At 40.9% G+C, this 27,207-nt stretch overlaps 1 protein-coding gene across 4 annotated transcripts in view; it reads left to right on the forward strand.

Moving 5' to 3' along the window:
* Window positions 1–593: 593 nt before the first annotated feature.
* The window catches only part of MLIP (muscular LMNA interacting protein), a 117,287-nt gene continuing 90,673 nt past the window's right edge, over window positions 594–27,207 (forward strand). For 3 of the 4 annotated variants that reach the window (XM_064476593.1, XM_064476594.1, XM_064476595.1), the window contains exons 1-2: window positions 7,142–7,468; window positions 18,942–20,429. In XM_064476593.1, the coding sequence (XP_064332663.1) occupies window positions 7,211–7,468; window positions 18,942–20,429 (1,746 nt within the window). In that variant the 5' untranslated portion in view covers window positions 7,142–7,210. Of the gene's footprint in view, window positions 744–3,939; window positions 4,096–7,075; window positions 7,469–18,941; window positions 20,430–27,207 lie in introns of those variants that run through there. The other variant, XM_064476596.1, reaches the window with a different exon arrangement.

Here is a 27,207-nt window from a genome sequence, read left to right on the forward strand (position 1 = left end):
GCTCTCTTTTAGAGCAGATGTGGTTCATAGCAAAACTTCAGTCACTGCAGATGCTCCTGGATGATCACTTGCTGTTTATGTGCCAAGGACCAATAATTAAAGTTATTGATTTTTGAAGTGATCACTGTATGTTTGCTCGTCCTTTATCGAGACCCAGTGTTTGCATGTGTTCGTACTTCTGAATGTTCTCAGTGAGTGTGACCGGCTGATGGCTGGGATTGGCAGATGCGGGGGACCCTTCAATCAGCTCCATGTTGCAGCACAATCTGGCTTCTCTGTTCTTTTTTGCAGAATATGTAATTGGAGGACATGCATGCAAAGAAAAGAGGGGAGAATGCCTGTAGGTGGTGATTCTTTTTTTTTTTTTTTTTTTTAACTTCTACTGGCTCCATTTTAGTAGTCAACGTGACCTCTCGTGAAGTTCCAAATCTAAAAATGGTCTGAACATAAATCTGCTCTTTGGAGCTGACAAAATCCTTCAGTTCAGGGAGGGTTCCATGTTACCTCTTTTTAGAATTCTTTTCTCTGTGCGTGGGGTGTGTGTGTGTGTGTGTGTGTGTGTGTGTGTGTGTGTGTGTGTTGTTTCAGTCAGCGGCTCCCTTCCCACCTAAGGCGTTGATTTGCTCACTCCCTTATGTGATGAATCAATGCTTCCAGAACGGGGGCTCCCGAGGGACTGCGGGAACAATCACTTCCAAATGAACTCGTGCATCCTAGCCGGGAGTGTTCAGACCGCACCCCAGGTAAAAGGAAGTCTTTCCTTAATGCTTTCAAGAACTTTTAAAGGCTCTGCACTGTGGTGTTGGCTGCAAGCGGGTTTGAGGGAGAGCTGCCTGGGAGTAGATCAGTTTCGCTATACTCAAATGAAATGTTACAGACAGTTAGGGGAAAGGATGAGCAGATTAAAGCAAAACTGCTTACTGGCAATCAAAGATGCTCAGGACAGTCCTTGGCGTGGCATGTGTGCCCAGACACCCTGTAATGTTTCTTCTCAACAGGAGGCTAGTGGCCATCTGTGAGTGTGGGTGTCAACATCGCAAGGGAAAGAACTTTCACAGAAATAGAAGAAAGGAAGGCACTGTAGCTCAAGACAGAGCAAAAGTGCAAACAGCCTTCATGGCACGGGGGTGAACAGTCTCTTAAATCATTAGCCAGCTGTCCGGTGAGAAGGGACAGTCTCAGTTTCGAGCCCTGGAAACCATATTTAGGAAGAGCTTTTAATCCTTTCGGCTCTAATTTCTGTGATTAAAGTGGTTTCCCAAGGAGAGGAACTAAGATGTGTTTTTAAGCAACATCGACAACTGAAAGTGTTAATTGGCATTTAACAAATGCAATGGTATTAACATGCATCTGTTTCTGCTCTGTGTGGGAAATGAGTTTTCATCACCATAGCAATTCATTTCTGGGCTCCGCTGGAACTGGGCCACAGTATGCAGTAAATGGCACTTCATTTTATTTTATTTTTCTTTTCTGAATAAGGGATTCAGCAGTCAACCAGCTAACAAGGGGCTCTTCATCTACATGTTGTATAGTGTCGCTAGTATGATTTCAAATCCTTTTCCAACTAAATTCTGTGCAAAAAAAAAAAAAAATTCCATACATCTTTGGTAGGATAAGAGGATGCTAGGTAAAAGTGATGAAAAGAACTGCATGATAACATTGTACTCCCAGCTTAAAAGCGAATACCAAACCATGGCCCCCTTTTGGTGGTTGTCCTTCTGAGGCTCTGTGTGTGGACAGGAATTTATCCCTGGTCTTTTCCGTAGCAGTAACCTAGGAAGATGAATAAAGTCTTTATTAGTACAATTGGATTTTCCATTTTTATGTTATGCTTGAATGACATCATACGTTGGTTCCACTAAAATAAAAAAAAAGTGCACTCCTACACTGGTGAAGAAATTTTATGTAGGAAATGAAAAAAAGAAATTTTATGTAGGAAATGGATGTTTCTGTAGGAATCTGTAACAATAAAGTAGAAGGAAACAATTCTACTTATTTTCAGTTGCTTTTATTGTCAACCTGCGGTTATGTTGAGAAATTCCTTGGAGGGCAGTGTTCTAAAAGCGCACTTTATTCATTGAAGCATCGGTGTTTATTCATACTTTGTTTCCATTTTATTCACTAAAATTGTAGCTATTAACCTTTAAAAAGTCAATAGTTTATAACGTATCGATAGCAACCACCTATTTGTATTTTAAATACTTAAGTAGCAAGCCTTTTGGAAAGGGAATTTTTGTCACTGTATATGCTTTGGAAGGCAAAGTTACTGTTAATGATGGTTATGTGTATTTTGTAACCACAGGACACTTACACTGAAGGCTTTCATGCATCAGTATTTAAATTTCCTCCGGATAAAACCTACGATACACCTGTCATTGTCATGTGGGGAGATGAGGGCAGGCTTACAGAGCCTGAGGACAAAGTCACAATTTCACGTCTTCTCTGACTCCTAGAAGACGATCTTTATTTCCTATCCAAATGAAATTCTATGATGAACTATCTGAACTACCCTCAGTGATTTCCTTGCTGAAACCCCCCTCTCCATCCATCATGATATTGATGAGATGAGTCATGTAAAGAAACCTTCCTGGAAAATAATCCATCAGGAAGGTGTGCTGAGTTGTGTATCACTGATGACACTTAGTGGGCTCCCCAAATCTCACAAGGGATGTCATGGTCCCTTCCTACAAAGGAAAGCATTGATTTATTATTTTCTGATGATAAGCTACAGCCCAGGAATGGTGCCATGACTGTGATGGGGGAATAACGACAATTTTTTTTGGAAGTATAGTCAGCTTACAATGTTGTGTCAATTTCTGGTGTACAGCGTAATAGTTCAGTCATACAGATACATACATATATTTGTGTTCTTATTCTTTTTCATTACAGGTTACTACAAGATGTTGAATATAGTTCCCTGTGCTGTACAGTAGGACCCTGTTGTGTATATACTTTATATAGCACCTTCTCCCTATCCACGTGGCCCCCCATCTGCCGCTCCTGGCTTTCTGACCTGATTCCGATCTCGTGTCTTTAAAAACCGGCATTAGCTATCTAAAATTCTAATGTGATGATGCCGTGCCCAATCTATGGGACTTTCACGGTTGCTTGTTGTCAATAGGACAAAATCCAGGCTTGGTCCTCACCCCACCATTGACGCCTTCTTTATTTTTCGCTCAGCCGGGGTCCTCATCTTCCTCTCCCCCGGGGCTTCAGTTTCAGGTGCTGCCTTTTGCAGAGTTTCCCAGACTGGGTAGCACCCCTCATCATTCTTCCCTTCCTCTCCTGTGCCCACACTTTCCCTGCTTGTGTGTGGTCTGTTGACCGTTTCCTCTTCACGATTGTCGCCTGAGCTCCCAAGGGCCGCCACACAGCAAGTATTAACAAGATGATTTTTGAATGAATGAAGAAGGAAGGAAAGAGAGGGTATTTCCCTGAGAAGAGGCAGGGGTAGTCCGACAGCCAGAAAAGTAAACTTTCCACCTTCAGTCCGTATTTGAACCCTCTTGATAACGATCTCTGTTGGAAGTTTCATGCGTGCTTAGTGATTGAGAGCCAGCTCAGACTTGCTAAACCCAGGGCTAAATGGATGCAAGTCAGTTGCAGAGTAGACCAGGTGCTGTGTTTGCGATGACCCCACGGAGGTACAGATGCCTTATGCCAGCTGGTCGACTTGTCCCCCTGCCCTTTCCTTGCTTTGTTCTATAGTGGGATCTTCCTGGGGTTGTATTTCTTTCTCTGAGAAATATTTTTCATAAAAAAAGGATCTGATACACTCTGAATATTTTAAAGGCTGTTCTCTTTGGTAACCATACACATGATCACAGGGTAACAGGCAATTTATCAAAATCAATGAGGTAAATATCACAATATATAGAGAACGAAGTCAAGGTGAACCTTTAAGAAGACTGAAAGTCTCATTTATTACGTGTCTCATAGGTCTCTTCTGGTGACTCTGAAGCCAAACCTCTGATCTTCACATTTGTTCCCACTGTCAGAAGACTACCAACCCACTCCCAGTTGACTGACACCTCTAAATTCCTTGTTAAAATTCCTGAGGAGCCAAGCGATAAGACTCCAGAAACTGTAAATAGGGTAGGATTATTTTTATTATTTTTATATCGAGCAATTAACATTAAATAATCCATAGTAATGACTTGAAAATCTGTATGAAAGTTTATTTTCTCTGCTTAAAGTGAGATGACTGTGAAATCTAAGATTGGCTAAAAATATAGTTATGTAACAGGAGCTTCAACGTGATCAAGTCCTGGGTTCTTTCCAATACATTATTCTCAGCACTTTGGGTCTGACGTCCTGTGGTTTGCTGTTCACATGATATATTCTGCCTCTTGGCATCCCCTGCTCCCAAAGGTATCTTAAAATAATAAAAGCAAAATTTTTTAAAAGTTTAAATTTATCTTCATAGAGAAAATACTAGATAGAGTGAGGTATTATTATTATTATTATTATTATTAATTATTTTAGTTCAAAATTTGTAGATACTGGCAGGCATATGTAGAATAGATAAACAAGATTATACTGTATAGCACAGGGAAATATATACAAGATCGAGTGAGGTATTATTTTGTGTGTAACAGATTAGCAACAGTAAAAAAAATGTAATAGTCGATGTTAGGGAAATTGTTGAGGTACTGGCATGATCACACTTTGTTGCTAGTTTTGTGGATTTGGGTAATTTGAGTGGAAAACCCTTATCCACAGTCCTAAGAATGTTTCAGTAACCTTTCAGTGATCTGAGTCTTGGAAACGTGTCCCAGAGAAACAGTACGAAAGAAGAAAAGTGTTACGTAGGAAAATAATTAGAGAAAAATAAAAATGGCCCAATGTGTAACAGTCAGAGAAATGCGAAGACTATGACAGCACATCACCTTGACAAAGTTACAGCCATCATGATTATGTAATTTCCTGGAGCATGTTAATTTGTATACTACTAAGTGATCCAGTAGGTTGTAAAATGGTATTTATACCCTGATGATTCTTCTCTAAAGTGAGACCAAGACTGAAAATGAAATTCAAACAAGCAAACAAAAACCTAAACATGACTTGTGCTAAAATAATGATATTTTGGGTAAAAAAATTTTTTTTCTCTTTAAAATGTATTTTAATACTGTCTTGTTAGAAACAAAATGTGACGGAGGGAGCTCTGTGGTATTTGTGAGCCAATTTGCAGAAGATAAAATTGTCTGATTTTCCTTGTCTATATGAAAACATTCTATCTAGAGAGTAATAATATATTTATCTGTGAACCTGGAACTTACAGTGCTATCTTATTTCAAAGACTGTTGGGACCAAATTATTTCAGAGAAACCCTGAATGCTATGTAAGGCATTTCTGGGAAGTTTGTCCCCAGCAGTACTCAAGTATATATAATATATTCATGGGATCTTTCTGTTATTAGGTGCTCTGAGTGGGTGAGACCGTAGATACAAGAATCAACCTTGGTTGCAGACCTCCAAAGCTCCCTAAAATAATGATACTCATCTGCTGATACATTGGTGCCAACACAACCACATCTTTAAAAGATTAAAGGTTTTTCTTCCTGTTTTTAAAACAATTCACTATTCTAATAGAACAGGGTAGATAATCCCTCATCCTTTACATATTTAAAAACTATTTACTGAACACACGCCACGTGCTTGGTGCTATGGATTCCGAATGAATAAAGTCAACTCATGTAACTTATTTGTTATCGGGAAGGCAGACAACAAAAACAGTAAAAAGGAGATAATAAAATCTCAGGTGGTGATAAATGTTGTAAGAAAAATACATCAGAATAAAGGAATAGAGAATAATGGACTGTGGATGGAGGGAGTTATTTGAGATCATTAATAATGTTTCCAAAAACTAGTTCAACTTTGCCAGCTCTCTAGTGATTCTGTTAACTTCCCATGTGATAAGCAATCTGTCTTTGAATCCTCTGATTTTTAATTTGAACTCCCTTCCAATCTGGGTTTTGTTACTACCTAGTGTTGTAATTTAATATATGAAATGACCATGGTCAGAGAAATCCTAATCAGAGGCAACTTGGGTTTTATCTTGACTATGATCATCAGCTGAAAAGTGTGGAATGAGGGTCTGAAGTCATCTCCTTCATTTAGTTGTATCTAGTCCACGGTTGGACTATCCTGTCTTCACATACACAACACATATTACATATGAGCCCACATTAAGTTGACGGCCATAGTTGAAATTTAACTTATTTTCTGTCTTTAACTTTCTATTTCAAAATAATGTGAAACTTAAAGAAAAGTGGCAAGGAAAAGAAGAATAGTAACCATAGTATGATGATCAAAACCCAGAGAATTAACCTTGGGTCTTTTAAACACAATCCTAGTGTACGTAGCTGCTATAATTATAGAAAAAGATGCTTTAGTGCATAATACAGCTGTCTCTCCCCCCGGTCTTGTAAACCTTCTATGTATTCAGAGAAAATTGGATGGGAAAATACTGAGAATTACAAATCCAAAATAAAATAACAGTTAAAAAATACTTTGCACTAAAAATATCTGTCTTTCTTGGTGTCCTATTCATGAGTTCTTCCCAATCAGCTTGGATTGTTTTGTTTGAATTTCTGTGCATTTTGTTCCAATTCTACTTTTCTTCTCAAACTTTTAAAGAGTCATATTATTTTAGAACTTTTCAATGGGATTTCCTTTCTCCCCTGGCTTCTGCAGGATATACAGGTTTTTCTTGACCATTAACTAAACCCTTGACCAGTCCCCATTTGTTTCATGAATATCTTTATGGAAAGCATTGCTCCTTTCCTCTCTTCATAAAAAGTCGTATCAGGATTTATTGGAAAGCAGGTTTGTTCATTGATGTTGATTCTAAACCCTAAATTATATGAACTTGGACCAGAATGAACAAGCAGGTTAGTAAAAGTAATCCGCTAATTTCAACCCAATTTCTCCTAAGCCAATCTGATTTTTAGATATATTTTTAAAAACTCTTGTCCTTGGAGATTATAAGCAGGTTAAGCTTTTAAGGGTATGTGCAAAGAAGAAGCATTTATCAAATCGATGTCAACGCTTTTATGTCTCTACGTTTATTGCAGTCTATTTCCAATGAGTACTTGACCTTGAATGCTGGGAGCCAACGGGAGAGAGACGGAGGAACGTTGACTTATCCTTTAGAGGTGAAGGACAAGATTTCACAAGGAAAGGGACTGAAAGCAAACGAACCTCAAGGAATGCAGCAGAGTGACCTCTTCAAAGCTGAATATGTCTTCATTGTGGACTCTGAAGGAGAGGATGAAGCTCCAAGCAGACAGGGTGAACAGGGCCCCCCAGTGGGGGTGGACACCACAGCTGCTCGGCCCCGGTCTCTGGCCCTCTCCTCCAGTCTGGCCTCTGACGTGGTGCGCCCCAAAACCCGGGGGGCAGACCTCCAGGCCCCACCACATCCTGAAATGCCCCATGGAGTGGCTCCTCAGCAAAAACATGGGCAGGTAGGTTTTCCTTCTTGTCATTTAAAAGAAAATGTTTCTATTTAACACCTCTTGTTCTAGACTGTCTGCAAAGTCCTTCCTATTTAGTCAAGGCCTACAAAACTCCCAAAGAAAACGATGTTAAAAACCTAAATCCCAAGGTCATAAATCATCACAGTATAAATATAGATATACTATATTCCTATGACAAAAGGGATGACATACAATTTTACTGTGGATTGGCTGAAGAGAACATGGAAAACACTCAGCCGGAGTGGGCTTGGGGGAATGTTAACTCTTCCTTCTGAAAATTCTTGGGAGAAGGTTGGCAGTGGGAGTTTCTTGGGAGAGAGAGCCTGATGGAGACGTGAGAAAGCCCCGCCGAAAAGACATCAACTGGGGATTAGTCGTAGACACGTTACTCTGAAACAAGTGGAAGGGTAATAAAAGGAGCCACGAGGTAATAAGAGCGTGGAAGGAAAATCTTTCCCTCCTGAATGTCTTAAGGGAAATACCTATTGTGTTCCTGAAGCCACCAGAAGCAGGGCCGTTCTCAGTGGACTGGGGAGAACAACCTATCCCCAAAACTGAGCTGCGAGATTGAATGGTTCCTTTAAGGGGGAGAGCCTTTGATACAGTAGAAGAAGACCCATACCTATGATGGCAGAGAGTAAAGGGTGGGTAGGGAGAGATTTGGAAGGGAAAGAAATAGAGCGACTGGCTGTTTGTTGTCATGAAGTTGTAAGATGACTTTGACGAGATGTAGAGAGGATGTCAGGAATGCAGAGGCTGGCCTGGGGAGTAAGTAATGGGTACAGAGCTCTCCTTGACAATGAGCATGAGTTGGTACCCAAATGCCCCATTTAGGAGCTGCTAGACCAGACATTTGCAAGCATCTCAGAGTAACTGGAAGAACATGTTTATTGGTGAGTTGGCTTTTTGGAGCTACTAGGATGCATGCAAAATGGTAGAGTAGGCATCTTATTTTTGGTGCCACCCCATCTTAATGTCTGCAGCTTTTGCTGACTTCCCGATGCTGCACTGATGTCACCTTCAAGCATTCAGTATCCTCATGCCACCTTTTGGTGCTGGAAGACTCTCACTGGGGTACCACCACCCAGGTCTACTGGACTAAAAGATTGATTTCTTCTTGAAATTTATTCTCAGCTAGTTATTGGAAATATTCTAATCATATAATTAAGCATCTTCTCAGTCAGTGGTGATAAGCTTAAACATTTCTTTCCTGCCTTTGGAAGGATGGTGGAATAACCAAATTGGAGATGTGGACATTGACATAGTCAGTGGAGGATACTTTATTCTGGTCCCTTTGAAGAACATGTAGACATGGTGATACCAAATATAAGTGAAGAAAAATACCCTCAATGAAGCAAAGTTTGGAATTTTAATTTACTCTTTTCCCCAATTGATAGATTTCTTCTGCTGAGTTGGTCATTTATTTTGTTTTCATGTGATCATATATAGAGAGTCTAAACTAGAGACTAAACACATATATGGATTTTTTTTTTTTTGCCAAAATAGGTTAGAAGTAAGTTATAGTTCATGTTGTCAAAGCTCCAAATGAAAAGATAAGGCTCAGCCTGATTCATTAGTGGTGGCAGAACATTCTGATCACCACAGAAGGAGGACTGCTGGGTCCTGAAATGTTTGGGAATCGCCATTGTTCCTGATTCCATTTCCTGTAATAATCCCCTTGAGCAACGGGTACTAGGTCATCATGAAATAAAAATAAGATGACTGTTACCCACAGATGTAAACTAAACAGCAATGACCAGATCATCAAAGAAGGCACTCAGAAGTTTCAAGTAGTCAGGAATCAAAGCTTAACGTAAAAAGCCTAAAGACGATTCCATCATTTGATCACCTGGTACCAGTCACATTAATCTTTCAATCAGAAATGCAGTTAATTAGGTGTCCTTCTGGTCTACCTGGTAAAAATGAACCCACGTACAGAATTGAGAATTGTCTACAAATTAGCACTAGCAGTAAGTCAGGAGTAATTTATGAAGATAATCCAAAAAAAAAAAATGTCCTTAGTTCTTAGTCTGACCATAGTCTGACCACCTGCCTAGGTGTCATTTTTCTGTCCACCTCTTGTACCTTTCTTCTTCAGCTCTCTTGAACCATCAGCCAAGCACATGCTTCCTACCTTTGCATCCCTGGGCCCTTCATTCCTGTGTGTGATGCTTCTTTCTTCCCCAGCCTGCCTTCATGTTGGTCTTGGCTACTCGAAGCTCAGTTCAAGTAGCACCTTTTCCCAGAGACATTCCCTTTAAAGAGGAGTTAGGTTTTCTCCTGAACTTTGTCACTTTCCTTAGAGTTTGTAATCTTTTTTTTTTTTTAAATCTCCGATATAACTCCTTTTATATTTATAACCTGATTATAATCATTGAGTTTATTTTTCTTCCTCACTAGACTGAGAACCACTTGAAGTCGAGGTCTGTCTTTTGTTCATTTCTGTGTCTTTAGCACTTAGTGTAGTGTCTTGCGTATATGTAGGTTCAATAAGGTGTATGAAAAATATACGTATTTAAAATTTCACATTGTTGAAGTCTTTGTTCAGATGTTGGCTCCTTCATGAAGCCCGCTTTGGTTCCTTCAGTGAAAGCAAACTCTCCCTCAATATATTTCTGGTAGCCTTTTCTGTACATTTTTATAAGTTACCCTATCCCAGCAAGTATTATACACATTTAGGTTTACGCCTTATCTCCTCTAGCAGATTGGCAAGTCTTGATAGGTAAAGTCCAGGTTAAATTCATTTTTATTAAACATTTTGTTCCCTATAATGGTTACTGTATTATCTTGTGCATAGTCAATATAAATACTGGGTTGAGTGTACTTGGTGTTCCAAATACTTTTGCTGAAGTGGCACGTTTAAGTAAAAGCACATTGTCAAAAATCACCAACAAACTAAAAAGTTGGAAGCGTTAAGTCAAAAGTAAAAAGGCTATATAAGCAGTTGAGTGAAAACTTTCTCGGATAAAATTCAGAAAAAAATCAGTACTATTTTTGAATGTCAGTGTCTTGAATGTTGGTGTCAAGGTCTAAGAATTGTCTTGCCTACGGATACTATTAGACTTAAGAGAGAGATGGCTTAGCTATGGTGAAGCCTGGAGCTGAGGCAATGGCACTGGGAATAAAAAAGAAGGACTTTTTAGAGGGGAGGATATAGTTCAAGCGGTAGAGCCCATGCTTAGCATGCACGAGGTCCTGGGTTCAATCCCCAGTGCCTCCTCTAAAAAGAAATAAACCTAATTACCCTCCTCCCCACCAAAATACAATAATTAAATAATACAATAATAAATAAATTGGAATTTAAAAAAAGAAGGACTTTTTCAGGTAGAATTAACTGGAGTTGTTCATTGACAGTATACGGAAAAAAATCAAGGGTGAATGAAATTTATAAGCCAGGAAACTGAGTGAATGTTGGCATTAATTGAGGAAAGAATTACAGGCTTTGGGAAGGGATAGGAAGAGATGAAACGTCTGATGTTGAACTTGAGATGCCCGGAGGTGCAGCACGATGCTCTCAGGAAGGAAGCTGGAAGTATGAATCTGGACACAGGAGTGAGATGGGAGACTGGAGGTGTTTGCTACACACACCGAAGCTGTGAGGGTGGAGCTGTTTATTCATGGAAAGAATGCAGAACAGGAAGGCACCACACACAAGCCGGGAAACAGCAGAGTGTAGAGAGGTACCTAAGAAGGAGATGGAGTGGGGGCCAAAGATGGAGAGAGGGACTTCATGCAGTGAAAACTAAAAGGCTGTTCAACCAGAAGAGTAGTTTATAAACAAGATCAGATAAATAAACTCTATAAAATGAATTAATCAATAATTTTAAGGGTAGCTCAGGAATGTTTTCTTTATGAGACTCAGATGAATCCAGTATCAATCCTATCCATTTGGGAATACAAAATAATCACCTATGAAAGAACATTCTGGCAGCATGGCATGACATGGAGTCATCACGTATGATTTCCCACTTCTTTGCGGGGAGACCTCCCCCCCCTGCAGAGAACGCGGCTTTCCTCGACAACACTGTACTTTTCATATTTTCTAGCTGCCTTACCGGGTTCTCTTTCTGTGCACCAGCCAGTCATTCTGCCAAGTGGGACAGCCAGATTAACACATGCTGCTGCTCAATTTAGGAATGATTAGAAGCTCAGCGATCAAGAGGCCAAGATCAAAGCTGAGGGGAGGGTCAAGAGGCCTTTTGCTGATAGAGCTGGAGGTGAAGCAGAGGGGCCCCTGCAGGGAAGGGAGGGGACCCTCTCTCCTCTGGGAGTATTACTAGAACCAGAAGATGTGTAGGGGCGGGGCCAGGCGTGTGGGGTCCGACCTGGCCACCATCCCAGTGTGGGAAATGGAAGCCCTTCCACTGCCCAGGTCAGCCCTCAGCCCGGCCCCTGTTCCCTGCTTGGAGACACGCCCCCTCTGAGCTCCTCCTCCTCAGCGGGAGGGATTGGGCTTGTCTGGTGTCTGACCAGCTCTGCACCGCAAGGACTGCCTGGTGCCTTTTTGTTAAAATAGCATTATAATATATTATTTATGAAGATAATGTAATGTATAACACAATATAAAATCTTGTAAATATGGAAACAAGTAAAAATAAAATACAAAACACAGTCAAATGAAGCAGGGCCCTCAAAGTCCATGAAATAGAGAAATAAGGAGGTCATTTGATGCCCTGAATGGGGCCAGTGTGAGAGGGCTGATGGGGCAGGAATCAAGTGGAGAAGTGATGAGGGAAGAGAGGTCATACACTGGGTGGATGGTATGAAAAATAAACAAAAAATGAGACCAGCAACTGACGGCCATGCTCCTCTGTGTAGTTACTTGAAATCATAAACCTCAGGGTCCTCACTGGTAGAATGGGGTGAAGATTAAATGCGATGGTATATATGGCCTAGAATGGTTCCTGGCCCATGGTAGAGTCTGAGGAATCATCTACTCTATTTAAAAAGTTGGAGGTGGTCGCATGTTTGAGGGCACAGGGTCAGAAACATGTGAAAAGGGAGAGGCTTTTGTATTGGTGTAAACAAAATTTGGAGGTAAGAACTGGAGAAAGGACACACACACAAAAAGATCAGAAGAACTAGCTGTGGTCAAATCAAGGAGGGTCTTAACAAAAAATTCTGGGAGGGGAGGGTGTAGCTCAGTGCTAGAGTGTGTGCTTAGCATGCATGAAGTCCTGGGTTCAACCCACAGTACCTCATAAATAAATAAAAACCTAATTACCCCCTCCAAAAAAACCCAAACGAAAAAAAGTTAAAAAAAAAATTCTGAAAAGTGTAGGCATTGGCACATATTTTTATTAAGAACCTACATTTTATGGGTCCATGGAAAAGAGATTGTAAAAAATTATTTGGACAGGGCATTAGACATAGAAACCTTTCTGATTTTCCCGGGTCTTCATTTATAATGAAATATTCTATTCATACAGCACATTGTATCAGAATGGACTTTCTAGGTCTCTCTTACCCCAGTAGATCTGGGAGTCCTGTGATGACAAAGTCTCACCTTCTGTCCATATCACGTAACTCAATGCCTGGAACACTAGGTGCTTAGAAAGGGTCTGATGAATGAATGATCATTCCTTCCCCATGACCCTGTGATATAAATAGGAAATAGACATTGTTACATGAACTTTCTTAATGAACATTCACAGTGGAGAAAAAATTATACTAGCGTATGGGAGACAGTCTTGGACTCCTGCCCCCTAGCTTGGCGGTTGTTTTGTATTTTGCTTTTTAAAACAAATCATCCATAGCTTTTGGTTTAAGGATGTAGAGATTGAAGATTTTGAAAAACGCTGGGAGATTAAACTTCCGTGTTGGTTCTGCTCACTGCTGAGAGGAGTGGCTTGCTGTGTCACAAGTCCTTGAAAAATGGCGTGTTTCTATGAAGATGTCAGGAAGTCATCAGCTGGATGACTTTTGCTTACCCTTTTATGGTATTAACAACTCTTCATGTACTGACATGAAGGGAAATGGGGGGATCTTCCCACTCCATCCTGATCCATCCTCTTAACCTCCTTTGTCACCATCCACGGTGAGTGACGCTGGACACCACAGGGAGAATTCCTCTGACTCAATGAGAAGATCTGTCTCTGCTCTGATGCCGGCAGAATCCCTGTGATCCCTCACCGGGTGGCTGGTTGCTTCCCCTGGGTGAGATCAAATGTACCATTAGCCCAAAGGGCAGAGGAAGTACATTTATGGAAAATCAGTTGCCCTGACAATTTCAGCAGAAAGGAGAGGAAGCCTTTTAAAAGGAGAGTCTCCTGACGTGGTGTCAGAACTCAAATGTTTGTCCCACTGGTGAGGTCAAGACTGACCCGGATTTGAGAGCCATTGTTCATTCCACCCCCAGCCCGCCTTCCTTGCCCAGAATCTGGAGCAGAATAAGAGGGTGCAACTGCGGAGGGAGGTGGTGAGACCTCCTTTGAGCAGACAGCACATTTCTGCTCTCTGTCCTATTCCTACACCCACCGGACACTTTATTTCCTCATTCCTGCATGAAGGTAACATACCAGGCAGTAGACACTGGGGAAACAAACTTTAAAAATTATAGTACCTGCCTTCAAGGAACTTGGGAGGCAGATGCACATGAAAATAATGACAGTGAAAGGTGATGTGTTCAAGCAAGAGTGGGATGTCTAGGAGGAGGACACCTACATCAGCCTGGACCACCAGACCAGGAAGGGGTCACCTTGTCTGAGTGGAAACATGAAGGATGAGTAAAGGTTTTCTCAGTTGACAACCACGGCTTGGGCATTTCAAGTCAGATGGCCAGGAAAGAGGGCTCACTGAATGACAGGAAATACTCTGGGAGGGAGGGATGAACTAGAGGCCGCAGACACAACAGTTTTGAAAAGGAGGGAGAGACTGGAAATCAGTCTATAGAGAAACCAGAAAAGACCAGGAATTCAAGTGCCCATTGGGCTTAGGAATAAATCATTGTAGACGTTGGTGATAACAGTGTCTGTGGAAGAATAGGGAGTAAAAGCCGTTAAAAGTCAGGGGAAGTGTGTCACTATTCTATTGCTGCATAACAGGTGACCACAGATCAGTGGCTTTAAAAAAAAAAAAACACCTATTTACTTTCCCCAGGGTTTCTGTAGCTCAGAGGTTTGGGCATGGCTGATCTGGGTCTCCTAAGTTGGAAACCAAGGTGTCAGGTTCCTCTCCTCTGGGGTTCTACTAGGCAACGGTCTTGCCTCTGAGCTCTCTTGTGTTATTGGCAGAAGCTCATTTCCTCAAGGCTGTAGAGTGAGTTCATAGCAGCTTGCTTCTTAAGGCTGGCCTTGGAGAGGGTCGCTGCTACTTGGATCTCTAGCCTTTTGGTCCCCTTTAAAAGAGGGCTCATTTGATGTGGTCATGCCTACCCAGCACAGTCTCCTGTTTGATTAAGTTAAAGTCATCTGATTAGGAATGGTAAATACATCTGCAAAAGTCCTTCACCTTTGCCAGGTTCTGTTAGTTAGAAGCAAGTCACAGTTTCCATCTACTTAAAAGGAGGGGACTGTGAAGGTGGGGGTGTGCTTTGGGGAGTCACTTTAGGGTGTGTTGGCCATAAGAAGTAAGGAAATCTACACAGTGACGGCGTGGCACAGGCGAGCCTGAAAAAACAGCTACGTGGACTCGTACTAGGGCACGGACGGGCTCCACAGATCTTGGTGCACACGTGTGCACTCGTTTATTTTACCAGTTAGCTTTTGCTGCTTAAGACACCATGCCGACATTTGCTGTTTTCAAACACCACCGTTTATTTAGCTCAAAAATCTGCAGGTTGACAGTGTGGCCGTATTTAGCTGGGTGGTTCTGCAGATCTGGAGTCAGACTCAGCTGTCTTTGCTGTGGTTCACTTAAGTGTCTGCAATTGGCTGCTGGGTCAGATGGTGGCTGGTTAGCCGGGATGCGGTCCTCCAGCAGACTAACCTGGGCTCATTCACATCGTGGCAGCGTTCTGCACTTGGTAAGCTCCAACGCACAGGTGCCACTCAAGCCACTGCTTCTTGGATCACATTTGCTAACGTCCCACTGGTCCAAACAAGTTATGGGACCAGTTGAGGTTAAAGGGTGAGGAAAAGAACTTTGCCTGTCTTATGAAAAGGGTAGAAAAATGTGCACATTTTTAGAATCTACTACATGATATTATTGTCCTTTTAAAGATTGGAAGTATTATGCTTTATATTTATGTTAGGATGAGAGAACTAGTAAAAAAGATAAAGGATGGGAGAAAACTATGAAAGGGGATCCCTGAGAAGGCACGGGCTGCTGTGATTCAGAGCACAGAGGGAAACGTACATTTAAAAAGGGAAAATTCTTCATTTTTCTTTGGAACAAAGGAAAAGAAAGAGGATAGATCTAGAAAATTTTAATTTTCCTAGTACTACTCTCAATTTTTCCCTGGAGAAAGGGAATGTGGAGTTTCTGTTGACTACAATGAGGGAGGTGCCGGGAAAAGGGTTTGTGGAGAGTGTTAACTTTGGGGAAGAACTGTTGTTCAGAACAGGAGAGGAAGCTGAGGTCAAGACATAGGAAAAGAAAAAGAAAAACCCCAAACAACCCACCAAAAAGTCTGAGTGGTACAGGGCCCAGCTGAGACTACAGGTCTTAAATTTATGATGACACCATGTACGGTGCCTGACCCAGGCCACATGTGAATTCGAGAAAGGCAGCCCCTCTCCCCAGTGCAGAAAGTTCAGCCCCACTCAGCTGGTGGCCTTGGGCAGCACAGGGAACTAAATTCAGTACCTTGTAATAGCCTGTAATGAAAAAGAATATGAAAAGGAATATATATACATGTAGAACTGAATCACTGTGCTGTACACCTGAAATTAGCACAACATTGTAAACAGATTATCCTTCAATTAAAAAAAAAATAGAAAGAAATGGTGGAGAAGAAAAGAGAACAGGCTTGAGAGAGAAGAAATTAGAGCATCAATAACAAACATAGAGACCAGAACAGGGGTGATTAGGAGGAGAGGATGGAGGGACTGAAAGAATTTGTAGATGTCATTAGAGAAGTTTATTATCACTAGTAAGGGATTTACAGGAAAGAGAGAAAAAGAAGGGCCTATTTTGAGCTACTTGACTGAGCATTTAACAGGTACCCATTCTTTCTTTCTGCATAAAATTATTCCTGTCTTTATCTCCTCTTTCAAAATAAAAGCTTATTAATGAGAGGAAATCAGGAAAATAAATCTTTTCATTAAAAAATGCATTTCTCTCTCCTGGGAATTTTATTAAAATACAGTGCCTCATTTTTCTATTAGTATAAATTAAGATAATGTCAGGATGTATTTGCAAATTGGAAAGAAATATATTGCAAAGGCGTATGAATACATTGAATAGGAAAATATAGTACAAAACCATTCTTAGATTTTTCAGAATCTTTCTCTTTGAATTTTCTTAGAAATTCTTCAATAATCAACTGTAAAAAATACAATAAAATTCAGAGGTACTTGCATTAGGCAATATATGACTTCCTGTAATAGAACGTTTGGTGATTAGAAGCCATGGTCTTGAGGAAGTTGGAGACAACAGTCTTTTCCTCTGAATGAGACCCTCACAATTACAGTCCTGTAACTTTCACATGCTACTTTGGTGGATAATCAGAATGAATTAATGAGTTTATTATATAAATTGAAGTTATTTGGAAACATGACTGAAAAGATAATGAAATTTTTGTGGCTGTTACTAATTTACATTTTTGTTTTTAAAACCAAAAGCTATGGCATAACATGCAAAGAGATGCTACACAGTCTTGAAATTTATTCATTCTTTCTGTGAGGAGAGACCAATCTTTGGAAACAATAGAGAAGACCTTTCATTTATGGCTTAATCATGAGTCAGTTTTATAAACACTGAATAAGCAGAACTATTTCCAAGTAAAACTTAGGTGAGGCAATTGTTTTCTTTCTCAATTTGATTGAATTCTGCTTGATTTTCAATTATCTCTGATTTTCAGATATTCTAGTCACATGCCAAAATTATTCAAAAATTATTTATGTGGCAAGAATTCTGTGTTGCAAACACACAAATGAATTTACATATAAAAAGAAAAATATTTTTGGGTACATTTGCTCAGAAACAGAGTTTGGGGTGAGTTGTTTGAGTTGGTCAAGTTTTAAACATTTTTAGAACTCAAAACTGTATGTATGATATTAAAATCTTTGCATTAGGTCTGATGGACACTTCCTTAACGTGTTACAGAGCAAAATCAAGAAATATCTTTTACTGAGTTTGTAAACCAAGCTTTTGCTAAGTTTAATCGTTATGGTCATACATTTCTGCTATGTAATGCAATATATGTATAATATTACTATATATTATATATACATATATAGATATTCATTAATATTTTGAATAACTGGTATTCCTTGAATTCTTTATTAGATACAAGTATTTTCCTTTCTTTTATGGATTGATATAATCAAATCAATACTTTAAGGGAAACCTCTGTTTTAAAGGTTTGGCTTTAGAATCATTTATAATTTCAGTACTTGTCTTAAAATACTGGATGATGTAGAAAATAACACAAGAATAAAGATACCCAGTCATTTTGCAGGCTCTCCCTCGTCTCTCGTGAAAGTGATACATTATTTCTTTATTTTCTTTTTATTTGATGTGGGATTTGTGGATTGCATTGTTTCAGGCAGATTACAGGGTACTCTAAGCTTCTTTTGCTGTTCCTCCTGGCATAACCCACCTCATTTGTTAACTGTTCATTCCGGCAAGTCATTAGGGAAAATATTTTTCATAAGCTAAAACTCCCTCTCTATTTCGACCGTGGCTTTTACTCTCTTAATTTATCACTGCATGTTGGTGTTGGGTGCTGCATCTTTGAATCCTGGGCATTATTTTCAGGCTTACAATATGTAAGAGTGGTCCAAGTTTTTTTTTGAATTTTAAACACTTGAAATGTTAAATTTTTAAGGATTGTAGTCATGACTGTCATGTTATGGCTTAGATTCCCTACAACGGAAGAAAACCCACTTCATTTTCCGAAGTGAATTTTGAAATGTATATCGATGGTGATTTAAACCTTTTCAAATCGCTCAGTCCCCAGTTAAGGGAACTATTTTAGCTTTTATCAGTGAGTTATTTGCCAAATGGAGACACGCAAATACAATTTCATACTGATGTTCATTCTGGAGGATACATGAGCTATAATATCTAATAATTCAGTTTATTTATATTTCATTTCAAATTCAAAGCAATGCCTCATCAGCAAAGCAGCATTGCTTCCATTTTCTTGGAGGTTTAAGCGCCTCCTTTTGTGTAAACTCACAGAACGACTCTGCTAAACACTCATGTGACACGTGACAAGAATATTTTGACAGTTTCACAGACCACGTCCTATTACAATGTCTATTTCTCTTTCCTCTAGTTAACTTCTCCTCCCATTGCCTCTGAGCAGCTTGCCTGTAAACCACCTGCTTTCTCCTTTGTTTCTCCAACTAATCAGAAACCGCCACCTGACCCAGTCGACCTCGCCGGAGCCTCTGTCCTGGAGGAGTTCCACACGAGGAGGCTGGATGTCGGTGGGGCCCTGGTGGAGGAAACGGCTACGTACTTCCAAACTTCCGCTCACTCTGCACCCTTTTTTGCATCGGAGGGCACGTCCTCGACGCCACAGTTTCCCCATCCCGCTCAGTTACCAGGTTCTCATTTATCCAGTGCAAGGGCAGCCCATCCGAAACCTGGACTGACATCCGAAGGTCTCGAGAAGACGACGACGACGGTCACCTCGCACGTCTTTAGTCCCAGAGGGAGTCCGAGAACCTCCTCTCCTCCGCCGCCCTCGGGTGCTTCTCCGAAGCCGAATTCAGCCTCGTACATCCCCGTGCGCATTGTCACGCGTTCACTCTGTCCGAGCCCCAGACCCTTCCCCCTCCCTTTCCACGGCTCTTCATCCACCGTCTGCAGCCGCGTGTCATCGAGCGGGAGCCTCTCCAAGTCAGGGGTGAAGTCCCCGCTGCCCTCCCGGCTTTCCCTCCTCACCGCCATCCTCAAGTCCAACCCTTCTCACCAGAGACCCCTCTCCCCGGCCTCCTGTCCCACTTTCTCTCTCAACTCCTTGGCTTCTTCCACACTCACACTCGATCAAAAAGTAAAACAGACTCCATCCACGCCGAAAAAATCTCTCTCGAGTTGCTCCCTAAGAGCCGGGTCTCCAGAGCAACGGGAGAACCAGGTTCCTGAACTCGGCCAACACTTAGCCTTTTCCACCAAAGCAGCTCGCCTCCCACGGGCGCCCTCCCTCTCCCCCCCAAGGCACGGCAGTGGCAACCTTGTTTCTCTGAATGTTGAGAAAGCACCGTCGCCCACTTCTTTGAAGGGCGGTCCGATGTGTTCCCCGCTGCACACCGGCCCCTCCAGTCCTGCAGGTCTGCCTCCCGTTCCACCCAGCTTCCCTCCTCTGTCTTCCAAGGGCAGACAGGATGCTGACCTCAGGGGCCCAGGAAAGCCCAGGAATATCTGCCCACATCCTTCTCCGTCACCCTCCTCTGCATCGTCTTCTGTATCCCCTCCCACTAACCAGAGAGCCAGGCTCTCCTCTCCAGAGAAATGCTACCATCCTTCCCCAGCTCTTTCAGACCTGATAAACAGATCCCAGAGGCCCTCAGCACAGCCGTCTGGCCAGGGGCACACTCCTCCAGCCCCTTCTCCAGCCCCTGTGTCCAGCGCTGGCACGGCTGCGTCTCTTCCCCGCCTGGGGTCCTCTGCGCTCCCCAGTGCTAGTCAGCCCACGCAGGCGCGCCGGCTCAGCCCCTCAGCGCAGCACGCAGCTCTTACCTTGCCTTCAAGACTTGGGAAATCTGAAAGCTCAATCTCTGACCACAGGTCATCTGTTTCAACCCCATCACCTCCCATCTCTCTAACAAGAACCAAGGAGCTGATTTCACCTTGTGCAATGTCCATGTCGACAGGCCCTGAAAATAAGAAACCCAAGGTATCTTTTTTTTTTTTTTTTTTTTTGCACGCTGCATGGTGCATGCTTAATTTGAAATACAGAAAAATCTTTTTTTCAGGGGAAAAATCAATAATTATGATACTCATTCTGCTCCTACAAGGAGATAGGCAAAGGGCAAGTGGGTCTAGGATTTGGCATATTTGAATGTGCGGATGAAATATAATCTGTCTAAAACTCTGCATTTTTGCATAAAACTTTGATTTTACAAATCCTCTTATGGTAACGTCTGTATCTTTGGGTCCAAGGGCATTTTTCCCCAGGTGTAATATAAATTACATTATTGATCCCAAAGATGGAATTTAGAGCAGTTAGGTGAGATTTGGGAATATGATGCATTTCTGATTATTTAATAATATGGACTTTATTATCCAACAAAATACCCTATACCGAGAGAATGGTAGACAGAATTAGTGTAAAAATGGAATACTAGCATATAGGCATATTATTGCCAAGTCAATTTGAAAACTTTCTAGCTCCTTTGCTGGCATTTATTTATTATTATTAATTTTCTTCCCCTTCTAGCAGGCTGATTTCTTTATTGCTGTCTGTATACTTTAAGCTAATTCAATATGGATTTAGCGATATACATGTAGAGCAAAAGGGAATAGAAATTTCCTTTATATGTGAAAATGATTTGATTTATTATGAGCACTAAATACGTAGTGATTATGGAATACAGAAAGGGTGGGCAGGCTGGGTATAAGGAAATAGAATTAAGAGAGGAGAAATACTGACTTTTAAATGGTCTGAAGCAACTCGCTGAGCGAGGATGTGAACTAAAGCATCTGTTTTAATGTGAGAAGGGGAACATTTGAAGGAGTGACCCACAGCGTTCATTTCTCCGGGTGGAAGGCACCGCTTTTCTGGAACATGCTGGCTTTCCAAATGTTCTCAAATAATTTAGAATGTGGAGCTTATATGCCCAGAATTCAGTCATTGGTATACAAATAAAATATAAAATAAAGTAATGAAAGCGCCTGTATTAGGAGGGAACTGGGATTTTCAGTTCAGTGCATTGAAATAACACAGTTTTAGAGTTTCCAAGTTCCATGGGGATTGTGTTCAGCTCTGTCACTCTTTGGGTGATGAACTGATGATGGGAAAGATGAAACCAACCCTCATGATCTTGTTAATGCCTCATGATACAATTCAACGGAGAAAGCATGTATTAAGCACCTACTGTATTCCCACCACTATAGTGGCTTTTGGGGGATGTATATTTTATTTCTAAGGAAAATAAGAGATAGTCCTTTGTCTTAAAAAATAAATTTTATTCAGCAGGAAAACATATACATAATGTGGAGGAGTGACAGAGCTATTAAATCTGCAGTAAATCTAGAAAACAAGTATCAGGCTATATGATTAATATAGTGTAATACAGATCATATGTAACAGTTCACTGAATTCAGTATAACAGAAATATTATTATGGGATCTGGTTAGTGAGAGAAATTACCAAAAATGTCAGGCCTGTCGGAAATGTTTAGGGTTTAGCTTAATGAAGAGGAAAGCAATTGGCATTTCAGAAATGGTAAACAACGTGACCAGATATACAGAAGATGACCCCAGTGGAGTATATGTGGAGATGCAAGAAGACTGGCTTTATCATTGAACAGTGACACCAGGAATGACAATTATAGGAACAGATATATAAATAATAATGATAATTATAGTAATAGACGTCAGCTACTTTCTGGGATTCGAGGACTGTCTTAGCAATTACACAAACTAGTTAAAGTTTAATTAAAAGGGACCATGCCAGTTAATTTTTTTACGACCATATGAGATTTGGTAATATTATTTCCTCCTTTTCAGACACCAAGAAGCTGTAGTTCTGTGACTAACTTGCCTGGGTCACATTTTTTGATACTGGCAGAGCTGACGTTTATTTTGATTTAAGTTTCTACTGATTCTTGAAGCCATGTTCTTTATTACTGAGATTTATTACTACAAAGCAATAACTCATATTAATGATCTTTTTTAGCCTGATTTATTAATTCTCCTGAAGGAAATCATCATTGTGGAAAAATGATTAGAATGATCAGTTTATATAATATTGGGGTCATTTTAAAATGTATTTTTAGAGATTATTAAGTCCCTGTATTTTCAGCTTCGAAGCAAATGGGTTGGAGGAAATCTAACTTTTCCCTTAATTCTAAATTTGGAAATTGTATTTATTTGAGGTAAAATGAGTTGGTGGTTGTCTTTTTCAGTACATACGTGTGATTATGGAATTCATTTGTGGCGTATTGAAAAAAACCTGGTGATCTAAAACATCAGTGTTCCCTGAATTTACTGACAGGCATCTCTTAAACCACTCTGCTTACACTGCGATTATTGTTTACCTTTCTGAGAAGTGGCTTCACTCCACGGGCTTCGTCAGGTCATTTCTGTTTGTAGTTCACTCTGCTATTTCATGGTTTCTCCTGTTTTTGGAAAATTGGAAGAGGGTGAGCCCCGAGGAGCCTCTGTTAAAGTCAGGACCTTTTTATCCTAAAATCAAGTCTATTGAAGATCTGTTCCTCCCCAGCTCACTTCCCCCAATATTGAAGAGTGTTTAGTGTTTGCTTTATTTTTTCAGTTTATCTTCTTTATTTCCAAGCTCATAAAATGCAAGCTTTCTGAAATGCGTGATAAATATGATGAACATGTATGAAAAAATGAAGAATGATGATGACTTTTTCCATTTTTATCGGTTCCTTCGAACAGAAGAAAAAAGGTTTCTTATTATGGCTAAAATTTTTGATAGCTTCTGCAAGATTAGTTTCTTTTGCGACACGCTGTTCTTTGCCACAGTTTCTTCCTCTTCCTCCTTGCTTCCTGCTGTGATTGCTCTAGGAGAAAATCAGCCTCTAATTTTTTCAATTGCAAACTCTTATTGGCAGGAATTATAACTTGAGTATCAAGTTCATTAAAATGGACACTGACGGATGGAATGGATAAATCTTATCTCTGTTTCTTTTGACTGCTTTTGTTCAAATTGCTAAGATTATTTTATAGACAGATGGGAGGAGAGACACAAAGGCTTTGGGTTATCAAAGAATTTATGTGCTTTTATGGGCCGTTTCTCGTTGCATTCCTTCCACTGCGGTGCTCATCTGAGCACAGGGCTTTCTTTGAAGTGTGAAGGAGATTCAGAGTTAGATTAATTTCACTCAGTGCCAGATCCCGGAAGGAACGAGGTCCTAGAATACAGATGGCCGTCAAATTAAAGCACGGATGCTTGAAAGCTACAAGTTCAAAGTCTGGGCCCTACTGTCCTTCGATATTAAAATAAAATGGAACAACTAGATTATGCTGAGCTAAATTCAGGCATAAGGCATATTTGATGTTCCTTTTTCATAGAGAGAATCTTAAGGTTCTGTATCTGCTTATATTAGTATGATATAATGGCCTTATTTTAATTTCAGATATGGTTTAAGAATATTTCACATTATTAATCAAACACCCTAGATGGGTGTTTCCCTGAAGGTTGCTCCTGCGACTCTTTGATGAACGTGTATAGTGTCTGAGACATTTTTTCCCACTCAGGAAAGCCTGAATATCATGAAATTAATCCACAGAGTTGTGTTTGGGTTCCCAATATACTTTCCTTTATAAAATAGTTTAAATTTTTATAAATAGTTTAAATTTTCTCCTCGTGAGTTATTGTGGTATTCCACATGGAAATTTGGGATGGTCATCGCATCGGAACCTGACAGGTGTTGCCCTCACTGATGACAGTCTGAAGCTCTGTGAGGGCGCCAGCAGTGTGTCTGCCCTGGTCTGAAAGCTATCTGGACACATAGCTTGTTCAGAGAACCAGTTGGGAGCTTTTTGATATTTCATGAACTTTTAGAGCTGATGTTTTATTTATAAACTCTCATTTCTTTAAGGCATCAAAACATTTCCAAATATATCACACTGCAAGCTCAGTGGCAACCGTCTCTATGTAACATTCTCCGCCTCTGCTGGTCCTCTTGTGATCTGGGGAATGGCCACTGTGAAATATGCATCCATGAGCTAAAATAGTTAATCTGAGTTCGAACAAATCACTCATTCATTCAGTAAATACGTAGTTGGGTGCTTATTATGTGCACTTTTCAAAGTTGTGAACATGTTGAAACAAATAACATTGCAAAAATGCCTGCTAAAAAGACGTTTATATTTTATGGTGAAAGAGAAACCATGGATGATTTCCCCCTATCCCCCCAGAAGTGAATTTGCTTGTATATTAGAAGGAACATGAGTGGCAGGGAGAAAAGTGTAGCAGGGTAAGAGGTGGCTGTCACAAATGTACACTGGATGGTGGAGACGGGGTTCTTTGAGAGCGTGACATCCAGTTTGGCGATGCGCCTTGAGAGAGTACAGTCAGGAACCATTCCGAAGGCCAGAGAGAGCTGAGCGGGTACAGAGGGCAGACGGGGGCGCGAGAGTGGCGATGCTGAGGTTGTCAGACGGAGATGCTGCTGGCAGCTGCATCCCGTGAGGTCTCGGAGGCCACATCTGAGTCTTCGCTTTTTAATTTGAGTAAGAAAGGGAACCGTTGGAGGGTTCTGAATGGCTAACGGCCACAATCTTACCTGTTCGGCTGCTGTGCTAAGAACAGACTCTAAGAGGCTGCGAGGGAAAGTAAGGCGACCTTAGGAAGCTATTGAAACAACTAGACAAGTGACGATGGTGGCTCGGGTGGCAGTGAAGGGGAGGACGATATTTCCAATACAGGTAAATGAACGGACATCCAGCAATCATTAAAGCTGGCCGTGTGTGGGATGCTGTTAAAACAGCTGAAACGAGACATACATATCTTCTTGTTTCCTTTGTTTCTTTTTGTCCCACTGTCTTCGACCTCACCTCTTTTTTAAAATTTTTTATTTTTCCTGTTTTCTTTTCAGTAGAATTGTTACAATTTGACTGCATGTATACAATATATTGCATGTAAATATATATACACAATATACTGCACATTTAAAAAAATTACATATATGTACTGTTCACTGTTTCTAAGAATGTTTAGAGCATTAGCTTTTTCAACTTACATAGTTATCAAAGGAATAAAGCCAACCACAAAATAAGGATTAATTCAAAAAGATACATACACCCTGATATTCACAGCAACATTCTTTATAATTGCCAAGATATGGAAGCATTCTAAGTGCACATCAACAGACGAATGGGTGAAGAAGATGCAGCATGTATATATATGTAATGGAATACAACTCACCCATAAGAAAGAAGTTTTGACCCAAAGTCTTCCACAAAGTTCTTGGCACCTTTCTGGGGCTTCAAGATTTTCCACGATTATCCCATCCTTGCTGTCTGTCACTTCCGTCTCTCTCCTAACCAGTTCTGTGCCCTGTTCCCTTGGCTTCTCCCCAGCTAGTCTTTCTGAACTGATCTCAGCAAATGGTTCACACTCCAGTGTCACTGATCGACAGAAGCTTCTTTTTCATGCCCTGGAGAGTATGTGCATTTTAGCCGAGGAGGGCTTAATGCAGTTGAACTCAAGGAAGAGACTTTTCAAAAGAAAAAGAAAGCAGTGCTTCAAGCTCGTGAGTTCAAACCTTGGAAGTTTCCATCACTGAAGGAAGATGAGTTTAAGAACCTAGCATATTGGAAAAGTCTTCAGGGAATGCCTGGAAATGAGGAAGAGGGTCTCCAATCAGCCAGGTTCCTATAAGAGTTGAACAGCAGATGAGGGACCAAATTTTTTTTCATGTCCTCTGAATCTTTCTATGATTTTCAGTTAAGTACTTCAATTTGAGTCAACAAATGTTTGCTGAATATTTGTTCTTTGCCAGGTTGGTTTAAGGTGTTGGAAATAATATAAAATATCTCCTCTAAAACACCTGTCAGGCTAATAAGGGTGGCAAAGTCTCGTAATACAAGGACATACATGCTATATGTTTAGAGTGCTGGAAACACAAAAAGATAAATGAGCCATGGACAGGGACCTGGGAAGAGTTGTTCAGGGAAGTTTTCTTCGGAGCTCTCACCCCCTCGGCCAGTTGGTTGCCCCCGGACCTGCACTGTTAATCAGGGTCATTCTAGAGGTTGTGCCCTGCCGGTCATCCAGGTGCAAGGCGGGTGGCTGGGCAACCTTCTGTGGATGGGATGAGGGCTTGACTTGAGCTTCCATCTCGGGGAGACTCTGACTCGGGCAGTGTAGACATGATCCCAGAGGAGCAGGAAGCATGCATTTGGAGGGATGCTTTGCTCCATGCCCGTGGATGCTTCTAGAAAGAGAAGCCGGGCAGGTGGTGGGACGCTCTTCACCAGGGTCGCCTTGTTCGTTTAATCTCAGGTCCTGTCATTCACCTGTGCTGAAAATATAGCCATGAATTCAAATTCCTGATGCTCAAGGCAAATAGTATCGTTTGTTCTGAGATCTCATAGGTCTTTATTTCTAGAGTCTGTGGTGGAATTTCAGGCATCAGCAGTGGGGGGCACAATAGCGGTGGGAAATATCTTCTGAAGAGGAAGGCTTTGCTCTTGTTATTCCTACACTCCCACCCAGGATTTACGTTGCAATATCTAGCATTGCCCATAAATAGAGTTGGCTCTCATCAACTTACGTGCAAAATGCCTTTTCCTTTTTTAAGCCTAAATTTTGCCCTGCACCTGTAAGAAGTGTTTATTGAATGATGACTGAAAGTATAGATTGCAAACTGGAGTGATGACAATAGTTCTCATTGATTTTTTTTTTTTTTGCCAGATGCAGTCAGGCTGGTCGTTTCTGTGATTAGCTGATGGTGATTCCAGCCTGTAATATTTCAGTC

This window comes from Camelus dromedarius, chromosome 19 (assembly GCF_036321535.1).
Source record: "Camelus dromedarius isolate mCamDro1 chromosome 19, mCamDro1.pat, whole genome shotgun sequence".
NCBI classification, from domain to species: Eukaryota; Metazoa; Chordata; class Mammalia; order Artiodactyla; family Camelidae; genus Camelus; species Camelus dromedarius.